The sequence below is a fragment of the Kwoniella pini genome, chromosome 2 (assembly GCF_000512605.2).
Source record: "Kwoniella pini CBS 10737 chromosome 2, complete sequence".
NCBI lineage: Eukaryota > Fungi > Basidiomycota > Tremellomycetes > Tremellales > Cryptococcaceae > Kwoniella > Kwoniella pini.
The window spans coordinates 1,558,536-1,575,018 of record NC_091717.1 but is presented as its reverse complement, the minus strand read 5'-3'; the positions used below and the strand labels follow the sequence as shown (position 1 = coordinate 1,575,018).

At 40.6% G+C, this 16,483-nt stretch overlaps 10 protein-coding genes across 10 annotated transcripts; 3 read left to right on the top strand and 7 right to left on the bottom strand.

The window, feature by feature from the left end:
- Positions 1 to 48: 48 nt before the first annotated feature.
- On the bottom strand, positions 49 to 1,324 carry I206_101923 (mitochondrial 54S ribosomal protein uL23m; the record flags this gene model as incomplete). Its single annotated transcript, XM_019158681.1, has 2 exons — positions 49 to 189; positions 350 to 1,324. The coding sequence occupies 2 exons, from the start codon at positions 1,322 to 1,324 to the stop codon at positions 49 to 51; spliced, it is 1,116 nt and encodes a 371-aa protein (XP_019008427.1).
- Positions 1,325 to 1,752: 428 nt separating this feature from the next.
- On the top strand, positions 1,753 to 3,860 carry I206_101922 (uncharacterized protein; the record flags this gene model as incomplete). The annotated part of the gene is made up of 6 exons (XM_070202475.1): positions 1,753 to 2,084; positions 2,146 to 2,269; positions 2,341 to 2,450; positions 2,527 to 2,608; positions 2,660 to 2,703; positions 2,768 to 3,860. The coding sequence occupies 6 exons, from the start codon at positions 1,753 to 1,755 to the stop codon at positions 3,858 to 3,860; spliced, it is 1,785 nt and encodes a 594-aa protein (XP_070058576.1).
- A 136-nt stretch (positions 3,861 to 3,996) lies between these two features.
- Positions 3,997 to 4,356, bottom strand: I206_101921 (uncharacterized protein; the record flags this gene model as incomplete). Its single annotated transcript, XM_019158683.1, has 1 exon — positions 3,997 to 4,356. One exon carries the CDS (start codon positions 4,354 to 4,356, stop codon positions 3,997 to 3,999), a length of 360 nt encoding a protein of 119 aa, XP_019008429.1.
- A 575-nt stretch (positions 4,357 to 4,931) lies between these two features.
- On the bottom strand, positions 4,932 to 6,199 carry I206_101920 (uncharacterized protein; the record flags this gene model as incomplete). Its single annotated transcript, XM_019158684.1, has 2 exons — positions 4,932 to 5,418; positions 5,478 to 6,199. The coding sequence occupies 2 exons, from the start codon at positions 6,197 to 6,199 to the stop codon at positions 4,932 to 4,934; spliced, it is 1,209 nt and encodes a 402-aa protein (XP_019008430.1).
- Positions 6,200 to 6,799: 600 nt separating this feature from the next.
- I206_101919 (uncharacterized protein) lies at positions 6,800 to 8,251 on the bottom strand (the record flags this gene model as incomplete). Its single annotated transcript, XM_019158685.2, has 7 exons — positions 6,800 to 6,873; positions 6,931 to 7,162; positions 7,231 to 7,379; positions 7,438 to 7,553; positions 7,613 to 7,748; positions 7,820 to 7,931; positions 8,012 to 8,251. The coding sequence occupies 7 exons, from the start codon at positions 8,249 to 8,251 to the stop codon at positions 6,800 to 6,802; spliced, it is 1,059 nt and encodes a 352-aa protein (XP_019008431.2).
- Positions 8,252 to 8,667: 416 nt separating this feature from the next.
- I206_101918 (uncharacterized protein) lies at positions 8,668 to 10,319 on the bottom strand (the record flags this gene model as incomplete). Its single annotated transcript, XM_019158686.1, has 4 exons — positions 8,668 to 9,238; positions 9,295 to 9,595; positions 9,648 to 9,886; positions 9,952 to 10,319. 4 exons carry the CDS (start codon positions 10,317 to 10,319, stop codon positions 8,668 to 8,670), a joined length of 1,479 nt encoding a protein of 492 aa, XP_019008432.1.
- A 453-nt stretch (positions 10,320 to 10,772) lies between these two features.
- On the bottom strand, positions 10,773 to 11,582 carry I206_101917 (uncharacterized protein; the record flags this gene model as incomplete). Its single annotated transcript, XM_019158687.1, has 2 exons — positions 10,773 to 11,373; positions 11,440 to 11,582. The coding sequence occupies 2 exons, from the start codon at positions 11,580 to 11,582 to the stop codon at positions 10,773 to 10,775; spliced, it is 744 nt and encodes a 247-aa protein (XP_019008433.1).
- A 646-nt stretch (positions 11,583 to 12,228) lies between these two features.
- I206_101916 (26S protease regulatory subunit 8) lies at positions 12,229 to 13,896 on the top strand (the record flags this gene model as incomplete). Its single annotated transcript, XM_019158688.1, has 7 exons — positions 12,229 to 12,291; positions 12,378 to 12,480; positions 12,543 to 12,662; positions 12,750 to 13,336; positions 13,404 to 13,538; positions 13,611 to 13,704; positions 13,775 to 13,896. The coding sequence occupies 7 exons, from the start codon at positions 12,229 to 12,231 to the stop codon at positions 13,894 to 13,896; spliced, it is 1,224 nt and encodes a 407-aa protein (XP_019008434.1).
- A 267-nt stretch (positions 13,897 to 14,163) lies between these two features.
- On the bottom strand, positions 14,164 to 14,881 carry I206_101915 (uncharacterized protein; the record flags this gene model as incomplete). The annotated part of the gene is made up of 3 exons (XM_019158689.1): positions 14,164 to 14,413; positions 14,558 to 14,686; positions 14,820 to 14,881. The coding sequence occupies 3 exons, from the start codon at positions 14,879 to 14,881 to the stop codon at positions 14,164 to 14,166; spliced, it is 441 nt and encodes a 146-aa protein (XP_019008435.1).
- A 574-nt stretch (positions 14,882 to 15,455) lies between these two features.
- Positions 15,456 to 16,374, top strand: I206_101914 (uncharacterized protein; the record flags this gene model as incomplete). The annotated part of the gene is made up of 6 exons (XM_019158690.1): positions 15,456 to 15,486; positions 15,624 to 15,808; positions 15,884 to 15,924; positions 16,009 to 16,089; positions 16,155 to 16,180; positions 16,262 to 16,374. The coding sequence occupies 6 exons, from the start codon at positions 15,456 to 15,458 to the stop codon at positions 16,372 to 16,374; spliced, it is 477 nt and encodes a 158-aa protein (XP_019008436.1).
- Between the last annotated feature and the right edge of the window lie 109 nt (positions 16,375 to 16,483).

Here is a 16,483-nt window from a genome sequence, read left to right as displayed (position 1 = left end):
AGTTAATCATGTGCAATGAGGGATGCATAATGCTAATGATAATACTATCTATGCTGCTTGTGGTTGAGCTTCTGCCGATTTGCTACCCAGCGCCTCCTCCGCGATAGTTGACCATCGTCGTTGAACTTCTTCCGACACTTTTCCTTCTCGTTCTTCTCGTCGTTTCATGATTTCCCTCATAGTATTGCCCTACAAGTCAACGCCTCGTCAGCGATCACAATTGCAAGGGTAGATAGCACATCCGAGAAGGCAGCGTGCAGGACATAGTACTCATCCAACAACAGAACAGGCTGCTGTCTTTGGTGTACCCAACCTTGGGCAGATCCCGAATCAAAGAATTGTCACTCACAAGGTTAGCGTGAGTTCTAGATCTCCATCTAGCACCCTTGTAGTATTTGAACATAGCTCTATTCCTCATTTCTTTAGAGATATTAATACTATATTGATTTTCTAACCATTCTTCTCTTGCCAAACCTAATGCATCACCTTGTCCATTCTTCAAACCTTGAGCATATAATTCTTCAACGTCATCTGGATAATGGAAAGGTTCTTTTAATCCTACTACAGCTTTTTTGTAATTTTGATTTGATCCACCTTTTTTAACTACTTCTCCTGTACGCAATCTTCCTACAGTTCCAACATAATTACTTGTCCTTATAAAAGTTACATCTAAATTATATACTGCAGAAAGGTAAGAACGAAGATCATTTTTAGTCATTGAAGGTGGTATTCGAAAAGTAGCGATATATGGATCATATGATTCTCCTTCTGGAACATGATTTCTCATTAATCTAATTTGAATATTTGGTAAATAAATTCTTTGACCAACTATTTGTTTTGAAGGATCTATTCTTTCTTCCCCTTCTTCTGATTCTTCATTTAAAGGTTCTTGTTCTTCTTCAGCGTTAATTCGTTTACCACCCATTATACTTAATATAAAATCATGTCTACTTTTCTTTCCTCTAGGTGCATATCCTCTTACTCTGGATCTCCATTCTGCTGTTCCTTTTAAGAATAAAGATCGTTGTTCACTTTCAGTTAAACTTTCATTTTCGAAAATTGAAGATGATTTTAATGATTGATAATCTTTTTCTAATTCAAATGGGAATTTTTTATTTGTATCAAGATCGTACAAATCGGCGTCTGAAAGAGGTGAAAGAGAAATTGATTTATGAGGAGGAGATTCGGTTCTTCTGCGACGAACTGCCTTTGGTGAAGTCGATGCTACAGAGGGAGCTGAAGGGAAAATTGTGGTAGATGATATTGTTGATGGACCTGCTCGGGCAGGAAACGCTGAGAATGCTCGACGAAGTATTCGGGACATCGTGAGATGGATGCGGCAGTGTTATTCAAGTGCAATAGAGGGTGTTATGAATAAGGTGTTTAATCGTCTCGAATAACGATATTATTAAATAATCTTTAACTTTTGACTTTTAGGATCTGAGCAACAGTTCAATTGAAATCTCAACTTATCAGTCGGAAATATACGGGGAAATATTTCGACACCGTAGACATAACTATAGATGTGGCAATCGTGGTAACCATAGTTACGTAAAAGAGCAAAGTCAAGTCACGTTTTAACGTTGTTATTGCTCGACGCGTGTGAAGGGTAAATATCAAAAGTCAACAACAAATAAATCAATTAATCTCACTTTATTGCTTCTAATCTCCTCATCAAAGACATCAACACCATAACCCGTTAGCATTCTGTTCTGAGCAGGTCAACCATTCATTCTCGCGGCATCCGTCAAGATGCAGAACATCGATACTCGATTGGCATCTTTTGAAGCGATAGTCAAACCCAAATCCAAGGCAAAACCAGCATTCCCTCTTGATTCGAAGACCCATCCTCATCTGACGGCAGATTCACTCGCGAGAGCTGGGTTCTATCATACACCAGGAACTTCTGAAGACAGCTGGGATAATTGTAAATGCTTCCTATGTAATGTCGAATTAGGTGGTTGGGATGAGGAGGATGATCCATTCGAAGAGCATTCAAGGAGGGGTAATTGTGCGTGGGCAGATATGATATGTACGGTCAAGGTTGAGAAGAGAAAAAGGGATGCTAGTGAAGGAGCGTATACGTGAGTCTTCTGATGCTGAAGTTTCAGCTGCTTCTGGTCTGACATTTCTTATGTACCGCAGAACGAGTTACATCACTCAAGCAACACTACCGCAATCGAAAGAATCCGCTACCGTCAGAGAACAAACATATAAGAAATGGTGGCCACATAAGCAGAAATCTGGATGGCTACCGACAGTAAAGAATGTGAGTGCTGCCATATCTATCTATCCGTTCTCGCTGGTCAATTTTCAAGCTAAATGCTTCTGATGGTGTAGCTGTCCCAAGCAGGTTTTGTGTATACCCCTTCGACAGATTCGAAAGATTCTGTCATGTGTCCGTATTGCGAGTACGCAGTGGAGGGTTGGGAAGCAACGGACGATCCTTGGTATGTTAGCCTCGCCTTCACTCACGTGAGCCCCAATAGGTGGCTGATCAAAGTATCATTGCGCGATGTAATGTAGGCATATCCACCAGAGCAAGGTACCAGATTGTCATTTCTTCAGAGCACAGCTGGATGGCGGTGGACCAAGTCAGGAGAAGCTAGTAAGTTGCCTTAATCCGGTTCCACGGTGCTCAAAGCTGACCTGTATGAAGGCGAAAAGTGCCGCCAAGGGCAAAAAGTCAGAAGTAACCAAGAGGTAAGTCCCAATGTACCTCATTGTGACCGATTGAGTACTGGGAGACTGACAGCATCCGCATCAGGTCGAAACGAGCGACTACAGCTGCGCAGCCTATCGAGTCGGAAGTTGAGGAAGACCCCACACAAGGCGTCGATCTAACATCCGAAGCGGAATCAGTGGTAGCATCGCAAAGCACAACAACCACAAAGAAAGCGTCGAAGCCCAGAGCGACAACGACAAGAAAGACGGCAGCAAGGGGAAAGAAGAAAGGTACAACGGTAGAACCGGAAGAAGTGCCAGAGATTATTGAGATAGCCGATGATACGATAACGTCCATATCTCAAACGCAACTATCCTCAACACTGCCAGAAGAGCCGAGACCAGAACCGGAAGAGAAGCGGGGAATTGTAAAGAAGACTAGTAAGGCAAAGCCTAGAGCTACTGCAGCGAAAAGCAAGTCGAAAAAGAAGACTGATGAAACGCAATCCGAAGCTGAAGTAGTTCAGGCTGAATCAGAAATGGATGATGTAACAGAGAATGAGGGGCAGGTAGAGGAAGAGGTCGAGCTGATACCTCAAAATCGCTTACGACAATCGTCCAAACCATCTTCATCATCTGTCGCACCCAAATCACCATATAGCAAATCAAACAAATCATCCTCATCCTCGAAACCTTTGCCACCTCTGCCTGCAAGTCGAACACCTTCACCTCAACACCAACCGTTGTCACAGCTAGATCGATTCTCAAATATTCCTCCCTCTTCACCTATTCCCAACCCTGACCTGTTATCGCCAAAACCTAAGAATCTTCTTCGGTCAAGTCAACCTCAAAGATCATCACCACGTAGGAACCTACCTCGAGAGGTGTTAGATAGTTCTCTTATTCGAGGGGCAGTAGAAGCTGGAAAAGTCATGGAAGGTCTCATATCGTCGCCTATAGTTGTCACGCCAAGCGCAACCAAAACTGATCGTGACACCCAGACGGGCTGGGACAAAGAAGAAGAGAAAGATAGTGTGATCGCTCTTACGGAAGAACAGAGGTCTATGACTTTAGAAGATCTAGTTAGGTTGGAAATGAAAAAGAGATATCAACAGATGCAGAAAGAAGGGGAAGATATGATACAACGCTGGGAGGAACGAGCCAAGAGTGAGAGGAAGAGGATAGAAGCTATATAAATCACTGACTGTACTGGGAAGCGAGTTGCATGTGCTTGTACAGATAGCATATTAGGTGTAAGATATGTATCAGCTAGCATAGCGATGTATGTAATTTCTTATATCCACTATTGACGTGAACATCTACGTTCACATATCACTCTTTCTCTGGGATACTCTCCATTGATCTCACCTCCGAACCTCCATTTGAATGGAATTTCACTTTCAAGGGTCGTATTTTTCTCCTCAAAAGCTTTCTAGGTTCATGCTTTGGATCCAAAGGCGCATTTGTAGCCACTTCATACCTATTGTCTTCTGTCTTTTCACCGCTCAGCCAGTCATATTCATCGTCACTGCTCAAGGGGTCGTTTTCACAGTCGGAATCAAAATTCATAATATGTGCGAAGCGTTGTGGTAATTCGTTCTGGTTTGATGAAGCGGTGGACTCAACAGAGCATTGACTTTGAGCGGTTTTAATATCCTGTGTGGTGTTGTTGGACGCTGTGGTAGTGGACATGGTTGGCAACGATGAGAAAGCTGATGCAGTGAGTGTGTTGTATATATATGGAGAGAGAGAAAGAGAAAGACGATTTATGCAAAGACAATACTAGTTATTGCTAAACGTATAGTTCTGGTATGACCTTTCACTCAACGGCCCAAGATAACATGACATGATGATACTGAAAGGAAGGGAAACTGTGATATCATATTTGAGCTCATACTGTGACGTTTTCCTAACAGCTTAGGATTATTGCGTTGATAGACGATGAAAGGAGAATTGAGTTAGGGGTCAATAAAGGAATGACTATACGAATGACGCTTTCAATTTCCAGCATAGTTGACTATGATCAACATTTGTCATAGTGGGTGCGTGAGGAGTAATGAGAAGGGATAAAAGAGGTGCACAGATACAAAGAGCTACCGTAATTGTAGGCTGCAAATTTACTGACTATACTATAGAATGCTTACTATTTATGAAGATATACTAACAAATACAAGATGAGACAAGGGATAGCATCATCAAGTGATGTTGTCGGATTCGATCAAATTTGACCGCCTTTTACTATTGATACAGCCTCCTTGGAGCTGTATTCAGAAGTCATTAGTGATCGTACTTCCCAAACATATGCGTATGAATGATAAGTTACTCATATTAAGGGCTTTCAGTTCTTCCTTACTTGGGCCATTCTTCCAAAATTGAGCAGCTTCGTCAAAAACAGACGTATCACGTTCTTCACTTATACTTTCGAGTGACGGATTATTAGTGGAGTAATCACTAGCCGATTCATCTGGCTTCTTACGCTCCCTTATTTGAGACGTGTTGTTATGCCATCCCAATAATGCTGATTTAAAACCTCTCTTAAATTTTGGAAAAGGTTTGGTACTTGATTTGTCTCCTCCATCCATATGATCACGAACCCCGCACGATACGCTAGATTCACTGAGCCAAAATTCCGAAGTAGGAGCCTTTAGTGGGTCTAATTCGCCTCGCTTCACCTTCCCCTCGATCGAATTTTCTCTCTCCCGGAGCTCCCACACTCTTTCTGAATTACTTCCTCGTGTGCTCGGTCTTATGCCGCTATGAAAGCACGATCAGTATTTGAGTCTGATATATCTTTTTCGCACTGCCGGACTCACCTGAAACTGGTACCTCCGCGTTTTATGGGGCACTGACTGCGCGCCACAGTCGAGGGTATAATGGAAGATTGGTTATAGGTTGAGTATGTTTGACTCGTTGCAGCGTAGCTAGTGCCGTATTCCATAGATAAAGGGGACACTGGAGATTGATCGCCGTACGGGGGGAAAGATTCTATCGAAGATGGTGGACTGTCCATACCGCTTACTTCGGTTGCTGGCGTCCCACTTCTTGACCAGAAATCTGTTATCATCCGCGCAGAGTCTTCTGAAGACGCTGGATGTTGTGGGATACTTGCGAATTGTCTTAGTTCTTCGGCTGTTAGTCCTGCTTCGGTTGAACAACGACTTGAAGCGGCATAGATTGGGGAGGATGTTCTTCGGTTCTTTGGTGTGTCCTCAGACGAGTCGAATTGAGGCAAAGTAACGGAACCACAATTTCTTTGCTCGAACGTTCCGTTCAATGAGCTTCTCCTGCTCATATAATCATCATCCAGAGAAGATCCTATGCCACTATCAACCTCACTAGCAGCTTGTGATTGACGCGATGCAGATCTGCCTCGACTTTCCGTAACAACTGTTGTTCCTGTCTTTACGTTGGAGATTCTACCCCAGTTTACTGTGGCCGTGTTTGAGTCAGGCGAGTCTAATGACAAATTGAGCGATGATACCGGACTAAAATTGCTGAACATATCTCCCAAAAAAGAATTCGCAACGGTAGTCATTGTATACGGACTGAGGGAGCTTTACTTTTGATATTATTTGTTTTAATCTCGTTTTGTTTTGCTGGCGTTTTATTCTCGAGGACTTTTATTGGAAACTCTTGGTAAAATTACAGGTAATAGAGAAATGTATAAATATTTTCAATCAATTATATGTTAATCTCATCAGGTTAATTACTGGGGTAATTAAGAATGAGGGGCGCATGCATACCTAACCATTTAGAAGAGTGAATAGTATAGCATCGATATGCCTTTTCGATACGTCAAAGCACAAAGGATAGGTTCGGTAGGGGATTTTAACAAAAGATCAATAATTTTTTGGTTGTCGGGACTTCTTCTCTGTGTGTTGGCTTATAACTTTGATACACGTTTGGACATGATGACGTTATGATCAAAGGAGTTTTATCACAGTTTGCAAGTTGAGTATGATTTCTGGTCAAACATTGGTCACCCTATTCAGAAGGGAATTGAGGGAGATGAGCGGGGAGATCTGGCTCGATGCTACCGTAGGGTGAGAAATCCCGGTCTGAGTATACATATTTCATACAAAATAATCTCACGCCCAGCCCTAATGTACCGCCATACGTATCCCATAAGAAATTTCTATGTGGCCTTATAAGCACCGATCTCTTCGAACCTGGCAATCGTATCTCGAACAGTATCTTCCAATTTTCGATCTGCCTTATTGGTCAGCAAACATGCTTTGAAAGCTCACAAGAAAAGTGCTAACTAACATTTAATGCCAAGTTGATTCTGACTGGCAGTAGTATCAAACCTGTACGCCCCCTCAACAACTGCTTCAGGGGCATATGGATCTCCTTTAACGATGTATTTAGTTAAATCAGGTCTGATTTTCCTAGCGATATTAACGAATCTTTGGAAAGTTATCTCATCTCCTGCGATTACGTATCGTCCTTCCACCTTCTTGGTGATCCCCGAGTATATCGCCGTAGCTAAATCTCGAACCTGGTTACAAAATTCGAGTCAGCAAAATCGAAGAAAACCCTGAAAGCTAATAAAAAGAAATCACTGACATCTACATATTGAGCATTGTAGTCAGGTGAGATCGGCTTGTCTTCTCCTGTACAAAGTAATCCGTATAGCTGAGTAGTGGATAAATCTGATCCGAAACCAGTCTTAAATTCTTCAAGCCTATTTAGCTGTTGCACTGGACCATAAATACCTATATATACCCAATTAGAACAGCTATTCCTAGTACAGCATGTTTTGATAAGACTAACCGGGAGGACAATAGGTTGATAGAGCCCAAGAAGCTCCCGTTCTCTCCTTGATCTCTCTTGCAGCTAATTCGGCGTATTTCTTGGAAATGCAATACCATTGCGGAGCGGCAAATCCGCTACAAAAGGTGATTTAATGGGGTATTACACATGAATAATCTATGACGAATTGACTCACTCTTTTGTTTTAGCATCTTCTTCAGTCCAAGGTAACCAATCTTTCTCGCTATAGATCGCTCCACCGTAAGATGGTAGAGGCTGGAAATAATCGAGTACAGCGGTAGTGGATGAAACATATGCTATTGCCTTGATACCTATGTTCGAAAATCAATATTAGTCATATGTTAGCTGGTATTTGCGAATTGATGGGATCGTAAAGGCTGACTTGATACGTTAGAAGCTGCTTCAAGGATCCTAGTGGTACCCTGAATGGCAGGATGAGCGAATTCTTCGTATGTGGTGAGGGTCATGTCGAAGGGTGAGGCAGCCAGGACTACCTGAAATCATTACCAATTCAGCATTGTCTCATGTCCTCATCGTAAAGAGCGTTCATATGCGACTCATAGCTCCGACTCACTGCATCGACTTCTTGTAACGCTTCAGTCCAATCGGATGTGAGAAAATCCTCAACAATGACTACTTCAAGCTTTCCTTCTTGAGCCCATTTCTTCAGGTATGGTAGTGCAATCACAGCTTCTTTCTTCGAATTTGAACGGACAGTACCTCTTACGTTCCATCCGTTGGTTAGGAAATGATGAGCGATATGAGGTGCGGTAAATCCGTTCAATCCTGTAATCAAAACTTCCTGAGCTGACATTGTAATAAAGTGAATCGTGATTCCTCGGTGCGTATATCTGAATCTAAGTGCTACTGCTATATGGGATATGATTTGTCGATAACTCAAAAATTAAGACGCTTCTTATGTACATTTATACATTAATCTAATCTTTGATTGATAATGCCACAAAACAAGAACGTAAGCATCATTATGTCAATTGATTATTCATAAACTGATAGTAATGGTCATCTTGCTCACGTATCCGCACCAGATTACATATGACCGACGGTCGATTAAAACGAAATTACGTTATGGTGACAAATGATATGTGGCGTTTTGATTGTAGAGAGTGATTGTCAGTTGAAAAGGCATTAGTATGTGCATTTCGTTCGACTAGAGGGTGATACTCTGTTATCATACATATACATATAATCATTACTTCTGCATAGACAAGATTAAAACTTCACCCTGGACAGGACTTCCTGGACACTAACGCCTGCAGGTATAGTAGCGATACCCGTTCGTCCAGTAAGAGGATCCGTGATTCGGATCTTACGCTCCCATCCAAATCGGTCATCATTGGCTGAAGTAGTCTGACTGAAAGGACTAGCTTGACTGAACGGACTAGCTTGACTGAATGGATTAGCTTGGCTGGATGGACTAGCTTGACTGAATGGACTAGTTTGGTTGAATGGACTAGGACTAGAAAGTCCATAAGAAGATAAAGTTTGTTGTATAGCTTGTTCAGGTGTCCATCCTGCGGGTACTGTAATTTCCGTACCACCGAAAGGTATTTTACGTTCAAAAGGAGTAGCTGAGCTTTGATTTGTGCCCATCATAGAGGGATTCCAAATTGAGTTAGCTCCTGATCCTAATTGAGCGAACGGCGAGGCGATAGGATCTGGATTTGCAGTGGAGGTTGTGGTTTTGAGCCATGGAGCTTGTTCTGGTCCGGCGGCTTCTTTGGCCTTCCTAACTACATTCAAACGGGTGAGTCGAAATACAAGTGGCTCATTTTGTGCCTCCCTATAACTATCTCTGTCAGATGGATTCTTTTGAATGAAAGGGAAAATTTCACTCACCAATCAGCCTGGAACGAGCTGATCGCTCTCACTGCATCGTCTGGATTCCATCCGGCAAACATTTCACGAGTCGGAAGACCTTGATTAAATGGTACCGAACCGTTACTATAAGGCATACCGGTATATGAGTTGTTCGTGGAAGGTCCCCAAGGCGATATACTGGTCGAGGGCATTCCACCATAACCCGAGTACATGGAATTAGGTCCATTAAATGATGGGAATGCTGTGTCCCCTACTGAAGGGGGTTGATAAGGCTGATAAGGTTGATAGGCCATATTTGCGTGAGTCCAAGGTTCGAAGACTGAAAAATTAATAATCAGTAAAGAGTACTTTCAATCATAAAGACGACTCACTCTTGCTAAACCCTGTACTTCTACCCTTCTTCTTTTTCCTAAGTCTGTTTCGGCGTGAGGAATCACTGGGCGAATCATCAGAATGAGACTGAATAGCACCACTCATATAAATGTCGTCATCACTTCCTCCTCCTTTGTTGGTGGCCTTCCTGTTTGTAGGAAAAGGAGTTTGATCTCTATGAGTGTGAGGTTTGTAAGCATCAGGTGGCGAAGTATCCATGCTATCCGGATGTCCCTGTCTGCAGTTGGGGTTGGCATTAGCCAAACTGCCCTTGTCGCGGAATCGAAAGATGATGGAACATACCCATGATCCGCTGAACGGCTACGTGCTCTTCCACGACCGCGTTCACTGTCAGAGCTGCTACTGCTCGATCCTTCGGTGTTCCTATATTCGTCATATTCGTCTTCGACAGTGGGTGGTGGAGGATGACTCGTTTTAGGCTTTGACCTGGAGGACTCGGAGGAACTGAAGAAACTTGGTCGTTTACGAGGTTTGTCACTGCTCGAGACATGTGAGCTAGATTCATCCGCGCTTCTGTTTGTCATTGATGGTCTTGTATTAGAGGAGGAGGAGGAACCATTCCCTCCTGTAGTCGGTGGAGGGGAATCGGGTAGCTCTTCGACCCTCTGATCGGAGGGTGGTAGATCAGCTTCATCTCTTGCTGAAGACATGCTTGGATAGCTGATTAGTCGCACTTTGGAGGGTTTTGTGGCGAGCTGTAGAATCGGGAAATAACGTGATTGATTTGTTGATTGATCTTTGGTTTTCTCGGTGATAACAAAATGACAAAAGTTTGTTTCGGTAACAATACTATATTGCCAGAGTGTTCTCATAAATCTTGAGTGAAGATGTCATTGGAAATCTAAGTCCATGAATGTTTGACATCCTTGTCAATCTTTTGATCTGGCTTACAAAGGATGCTCAGCGCTTCTAAGGAAAGATAGATCAAGGTGATGGAGGGAAAGGCAGTAATGACGCTGAAACGTGTAGTCTGTTTCTCGGGCGGGATTCGATTGACAGGATGTCAAGTGCAAACATTCAGTTCGTTTTCGGACAATGCATCGGAAAACTGTATGGCAATATGACCCACTTTGACCTTACAAATATGCACTTCGTTATTCCCGTCAAAGCTCCTTCCAAACTTCCCATTTTCGTGCCCCGTCCTCCTCGATCTTTAACCTAACCCCTCTCTGCAATCCTTCCTCATCATTAAGCACCACGAGATCTTCATCACCGGAATAACTCAACAACATAGCCTGGTACAGGTGTAATTCGTCAAGTTCAGGATCCAAGCCAGAAGTGAGGCGCTCCAGGAGAAGTGGCATATCGAATTCCTCATCGTACAGCATGCTAGGTAGACCTTTTGGAATCGTACAAGGAGTTTGAAGAAGTGGTGAATTAGGAAGACTGGATGAGGTTGAATTTGATAAAGCCGGTGTGGTTGCTTCCTCAACTGATGTTTGAGGTAAGTCGGAAGAACGAGTATGGTAGGATTCAACGCTATCTCGACGAATAGCGCACTGTTCAAGAAGCTGAAGTACCTGTTGTTCACGATATGCTTTGTCGGAATTGAGGTTAGCCAAGGTATTATTGACGACTTCCTTTTCTTCTTCTTCAATTGATGCACGTTCTTCTGGTTTCATTCTTACCCATCGCTTTCGTAGGTAGATGGGCAGAGTTTTGGGAAGGGTCAACCCTTTCCTTTTGATGTCCGCTTCGAAAGGACTTGGAAATTTTACAGATCAGCCTACATTGCATTAAAGTAGGCTGAAAGTTGTATTGAGAACTTACTCTTTTGGTAAGGGTTTATTCACGTCAAGGTGAGAAGCATTCTTATTGAAGGAGTTGACTTTGGAAGGTTGTTTAGGTGTAATACCTGATAAACCAAGTGTGGATTCAACAACACCGAACGCCAAATTTGGCATAGGGGACATGGTCAAAGTCGAACTTGGAGTATTCTGGATGAAGCCATATTACTGAGGAGTGGGTAACAATACAATGAGAAATGACAATCATTCTGATTCCTTATATACGTGGAAAAAGTCGTGCATCCGGCGCAGTTCGTGGGAATTTGCATCCCCAGAAATAGATTGACTTCGACATGACATCGTACTATCTTGTACCAGATCAGAAAGTCTCGATTATGATCGAGAAACTAGTCGAGACTGCAACTATATTTGTTGCGTACTACATAACATCGCACTCAAGAATTACTAATCCATTTCCTCCATATAAGGTTTTGGATAGGTCGAAGGGAAGTTTACCTTACGTGGCAATTAGATCACTTATGATCGATCAGATTTGATTTGATTCCGTTGTTGTATAGGATGTTATCAATACCTTCACTTCGTCATTGAGCGCTGTCGCGTCTTGCTAGATCACACATCATAGAATGATTAAATTGAACGTATAATGGATTGACGATCCTACTTATATGCTTACAATTTCTTATAAGATAGATATACAGCTCACATAGATTGTACGACTTGAGAAAATATTATACCCAATTTTGATTTATCAAAAGAATTGTGCAGAAACTACGCCTCTCAATCGTCCCAATCACCTGTCAACCTCATCAAGATGGCCGTGGCTACTCAAAAGATGCCTAAGACCCCTTCGTCTGTTCCAGGAGGAAGTATAAAGGTGAGCTGCTCTGTTAATCAACTGATTTCTGATAATCCTCAAGGACCATTTGACCCATTAGCTGATGTATATCTGTCCATACGCAGACATATTACCAAAACAAAATTGAAGCTGCTGAATTAGATATCTCAAAGAAAACTCAAAATCTCAGGCGTTTGGAAGCTCAACGAAATGCTTTGAACACAAGAGGTCAGCTGTTGTGTATACTAACTGGACAGAATGTAGCTGATCATCGTGTCTCTCCCTGATAGTGCGGCTGCTTCGTGAGGAATTACAAGTACTTCAAGAACCCGGAAGTTATGTTGGTGAAGTAGTGAAAGTAATGGGAAAGAAGAAGGTTTTAGTGAAAGTACAACCTGAGGGCAAATATGGTATGCTTATTCATGTACAGCTGTGTCGTGCTTTTGGTTGTCATGTCATCAGAAGAAACCAATTCAGCTGATCATATAATCTCTTAGTCGTCGACTTCTCTTCAGATATCCCAATTTCATCCTTAACACCAAATATCCGAGTTGCTCTTCGAGCAGATTCATACCTATTACATTCCATCTTACCAAATAAAATTGATCCTTTAGTATCTTTGATGATGGTTGAAAAAGTTCCAGATTCAACATATGAAATGGTTGGAGGATTAGATAAACAAATTAAAGAAATTAAAGAAGTTATTGAATTACCTGTTAAACATCCTGAATTATTTGAATCATTAGGTATAGCTCAACCTAAAGGAGTATTACTTTATGGACCACCAGGTACAGGTAAAACTTTACTAGCCAGAGCTGTTGCACATCATACAGACTGTAGATTTATTAGAGTATCAGGATCTGAATTGGTACAAAAATATATTGGTGAAGGTTCAAGAATGGTTCGAGAACTATTCGTCATGGCTAGAGAACATGCTCCTTCGATCATATTTATGGATGAAATTGATAGTATTGGTTCATCGAGAGGTGGAGAAGGTGGTGGAGGTGGTGATTCAGAAGTACAAAGAACTATGATGGAATTGCTTAATCAGCTGGATGGTTTCGAACCTACTAAAAATATTAAGGTGAGTGAGAAATCAGCTTATATTGCTCAAAGGTCGCATGAGTGAAAGCTGATCGATCTGTGAACAGGTAATTATGGCTACCAATCGTATAGATATTTTGGATTCAGCATTATTACGTCCAGGTCGTATCGATCGAAAGATTGAATTCCCTCCACCCAATCCAGAAGCTAGAATTACTATTCTCAAAATTCATTCAAGAAAAGTGAGTAGAAACACAATTACAGCTGAGTTGCCTCTAAGTCTCTGAACTTCAGCTGATATGTGATATTGGCAGATGTCATTACAACGAGGAATCAACTTCCGATCGTTAGCTGAGAAGATGGGTCATTGTTCCGGTGCCGAAGTCCGAGGTATATGTACTGAAGCTGGTGAGTACAATCCAAAGTAGACTTCGGTAGCGTCATATTTGTATGCTGATGATACGTGTGTATGGGTTAGGTATGTACGCATTAAGAGAGAGAAGACAATATGTTGGACAAGAGGACTTCGAAATGGCTGTTGCTAAGGTTCTGAAGAAGAGTGCTGAAAGCAATATGAGTGTTAATAGGTTGTTCAGTTAAAAGTCGATAGCAGTTTGGGCTATCATTCAACCAATGTATGAAATAAAATTAGATATGATAATGAACATATTTATTGCATGATATGTGACAAGTGCGGTGTTCACGGATACTTTTGGCCGTGCAATCTTATTTTGATTCTCCATTCCTTGTAAGACAGGATTCGAGATAGTCGCTCCAAGTAACCAGACAGCTCTTGCGGATGTCATTTATCAAAGAAACACGATGTACTGTGGATTACACGTTTTTGTTCCACTTTGACTGAATTTACTAGCTTTCCGACTTGACTTCTTCTCCACTACCTGCACCACGTCCATCACCTTTTAACTCTATACCTTCTTTACTTCCTCCTGCACTTTGATTTGCTTCTTCTTTATTTTTTTCTAATTCTTCATCAGATATAAATTTATCATTTGGATCAGATGCGAAAGAAGTCATTGTTCTAATAACGAGATCAAGTGAAGATAAAAATGAATTAGTTGATAATCGAAGTAAACGGACTGTTGTGGTTTCGTAATTACTAAAATGATTGTCAATTGAACTAATTAACATTCTTCATTCTTACAAGGCATATATATTGAAAACGTTGATAGAATATCTTGTTGTTGAAATTATGTTTGTCTTTTCGGGATGAAAAGGTTAAAAAAAATCCTACCAAACTCACGCTATAAGTATATCTCCCTCAGTTAATAATTCACGATGAACAAAAGATCCATTTTGTTCTTTATCAACTTCTAATGCTTGTTTAGCAATTTGAGCATGTTGAGATGTATAAAATGGTATTCTTATTGTTCTAAGCACGAAAACATATTAGTATAATTTCATTCAACTCATTAATTATGCGAATCCTTGAATTATCATCAATCAGATAGTTGTAGAAACTTTTTAAGATTCATTCAAATCATGTCTTAATACCGGACACTTACGTTTTATGCCATCCTTCCCTTGAAGGTCCAGCTTGCGCTTGTGTTTGATTCTCGTTTTGCATGATGATCAGTTCCCTAATTTTTTTGACTATTGAATTTTGGTGTGAAGATAATGCTAATGCCTCTAAAGATGAATAAAATGATATATAAGAGGAATTGATTAATCTTGTTACAGATATTATATTTTACCTCCACCGGGACCTTAAGTTGATAATCATGATGAATGATGAAGCACGATCAATCTTACCTTTCCTATCTGTCTTATCTATTTTAACCATTGTAATATTTGATCAACATACATCGGTAGAGTGAATATCCTATATCGGTATACGAAATTCGTAACTTTGACTTGGAGGAATAAAGGAATAGTCTGAAGAATTTGACCATCAACAATGATCAAGGTATGTTTCATCTTCTCCTACCTACCTTTCCTTCATCTTAATCATGCAGCTTCACTCGGATTGTAGCTGACAAGTTGTCTTAAAATGCCATTCATGTTCTATCTGAAAATAAATCCGACTACATTCCATAACATCGCTCTGCTTGACAAACCTGTATTACCTCTAATAACCTCCTCCCAAACAGCTTTGGTCAGTTAAGAAAGATGAAGAGGCAGCTAATAAGAAGAAACCAAGGATGACAGCTGCTCAGCTGAGAGTTCAAAAAGGTTAGCAATTCAAGCTTTTTAAATTGATTCTGATTCAATCTTAACAATGTCTTACTCAATCACTGAGGTCTCCCTCAATCATCCTCTCATCACTATTGAGATATTCTGACTAAGCTAATCTAATTATCATTTTATAGATTTGACAGAACTTGAATTACCTTCAACTATGACAACTAATTTTCCTGATCCAACTGATGTACTTAATTTTACATTAACTATTACACCTGATGAAGGTATTTATAAAGGTGGTGTATTTAGATTTACATTTAATATAAGTGGTGGATATCCACATGAACCACCAAAAGTTAGATGTACTCAAAAAGTAAGTTTAAAAAATTCTTCTTTAGAAGAATTAGAGATTAATCGAAAATTCAACTGATTGTTGTTTCAAATTTAGATATATCATCCTAATCTTGATTTAGAAGGAAATGTTTGTCTGTTAGTTTAGCCATTTAACACATTACTTACTTTTTAAGCCTTGATTGATTGCTAAAATATTACCAATACTTCTCATTCTTATAGTAATATTCTAAGAGAAGATTGGAAACCCGTTTTAAACCTTTCATCAGTCATGATAGGTATTCAATATTTATTCCTTGAACCGTGAGCTATTTTCTTACTGATATTTTTAAGGAAAAAAATAGCTAACAAGGTGCTTATTATTATAGTAATCCTGATGATCCGCTTAACAAAGGTACGTAACTTCACACTCCTTGACATCTAACCATCTGACGCATGTGCTTAATTACTAATGATGCTATACCTTACCGAGCAGAAGCAGCAGAAGATCTTAGACGTAATCGAGAAGGTTTTATTCAAAATGTTAAAAGTTCAATGAGAGGAGGTACAGTCAAAGGCGAAACTTTTGATAGAGTTCTCAAAGCTTAATAAAAGACTTTCAAACGAATAGCATTTCCAAATAGATGGAAAGAAATATCCCAAAATTAGTGTTTTTGGGATGGATAGAATTCAACATGATATTTGAGATATTTTTGAG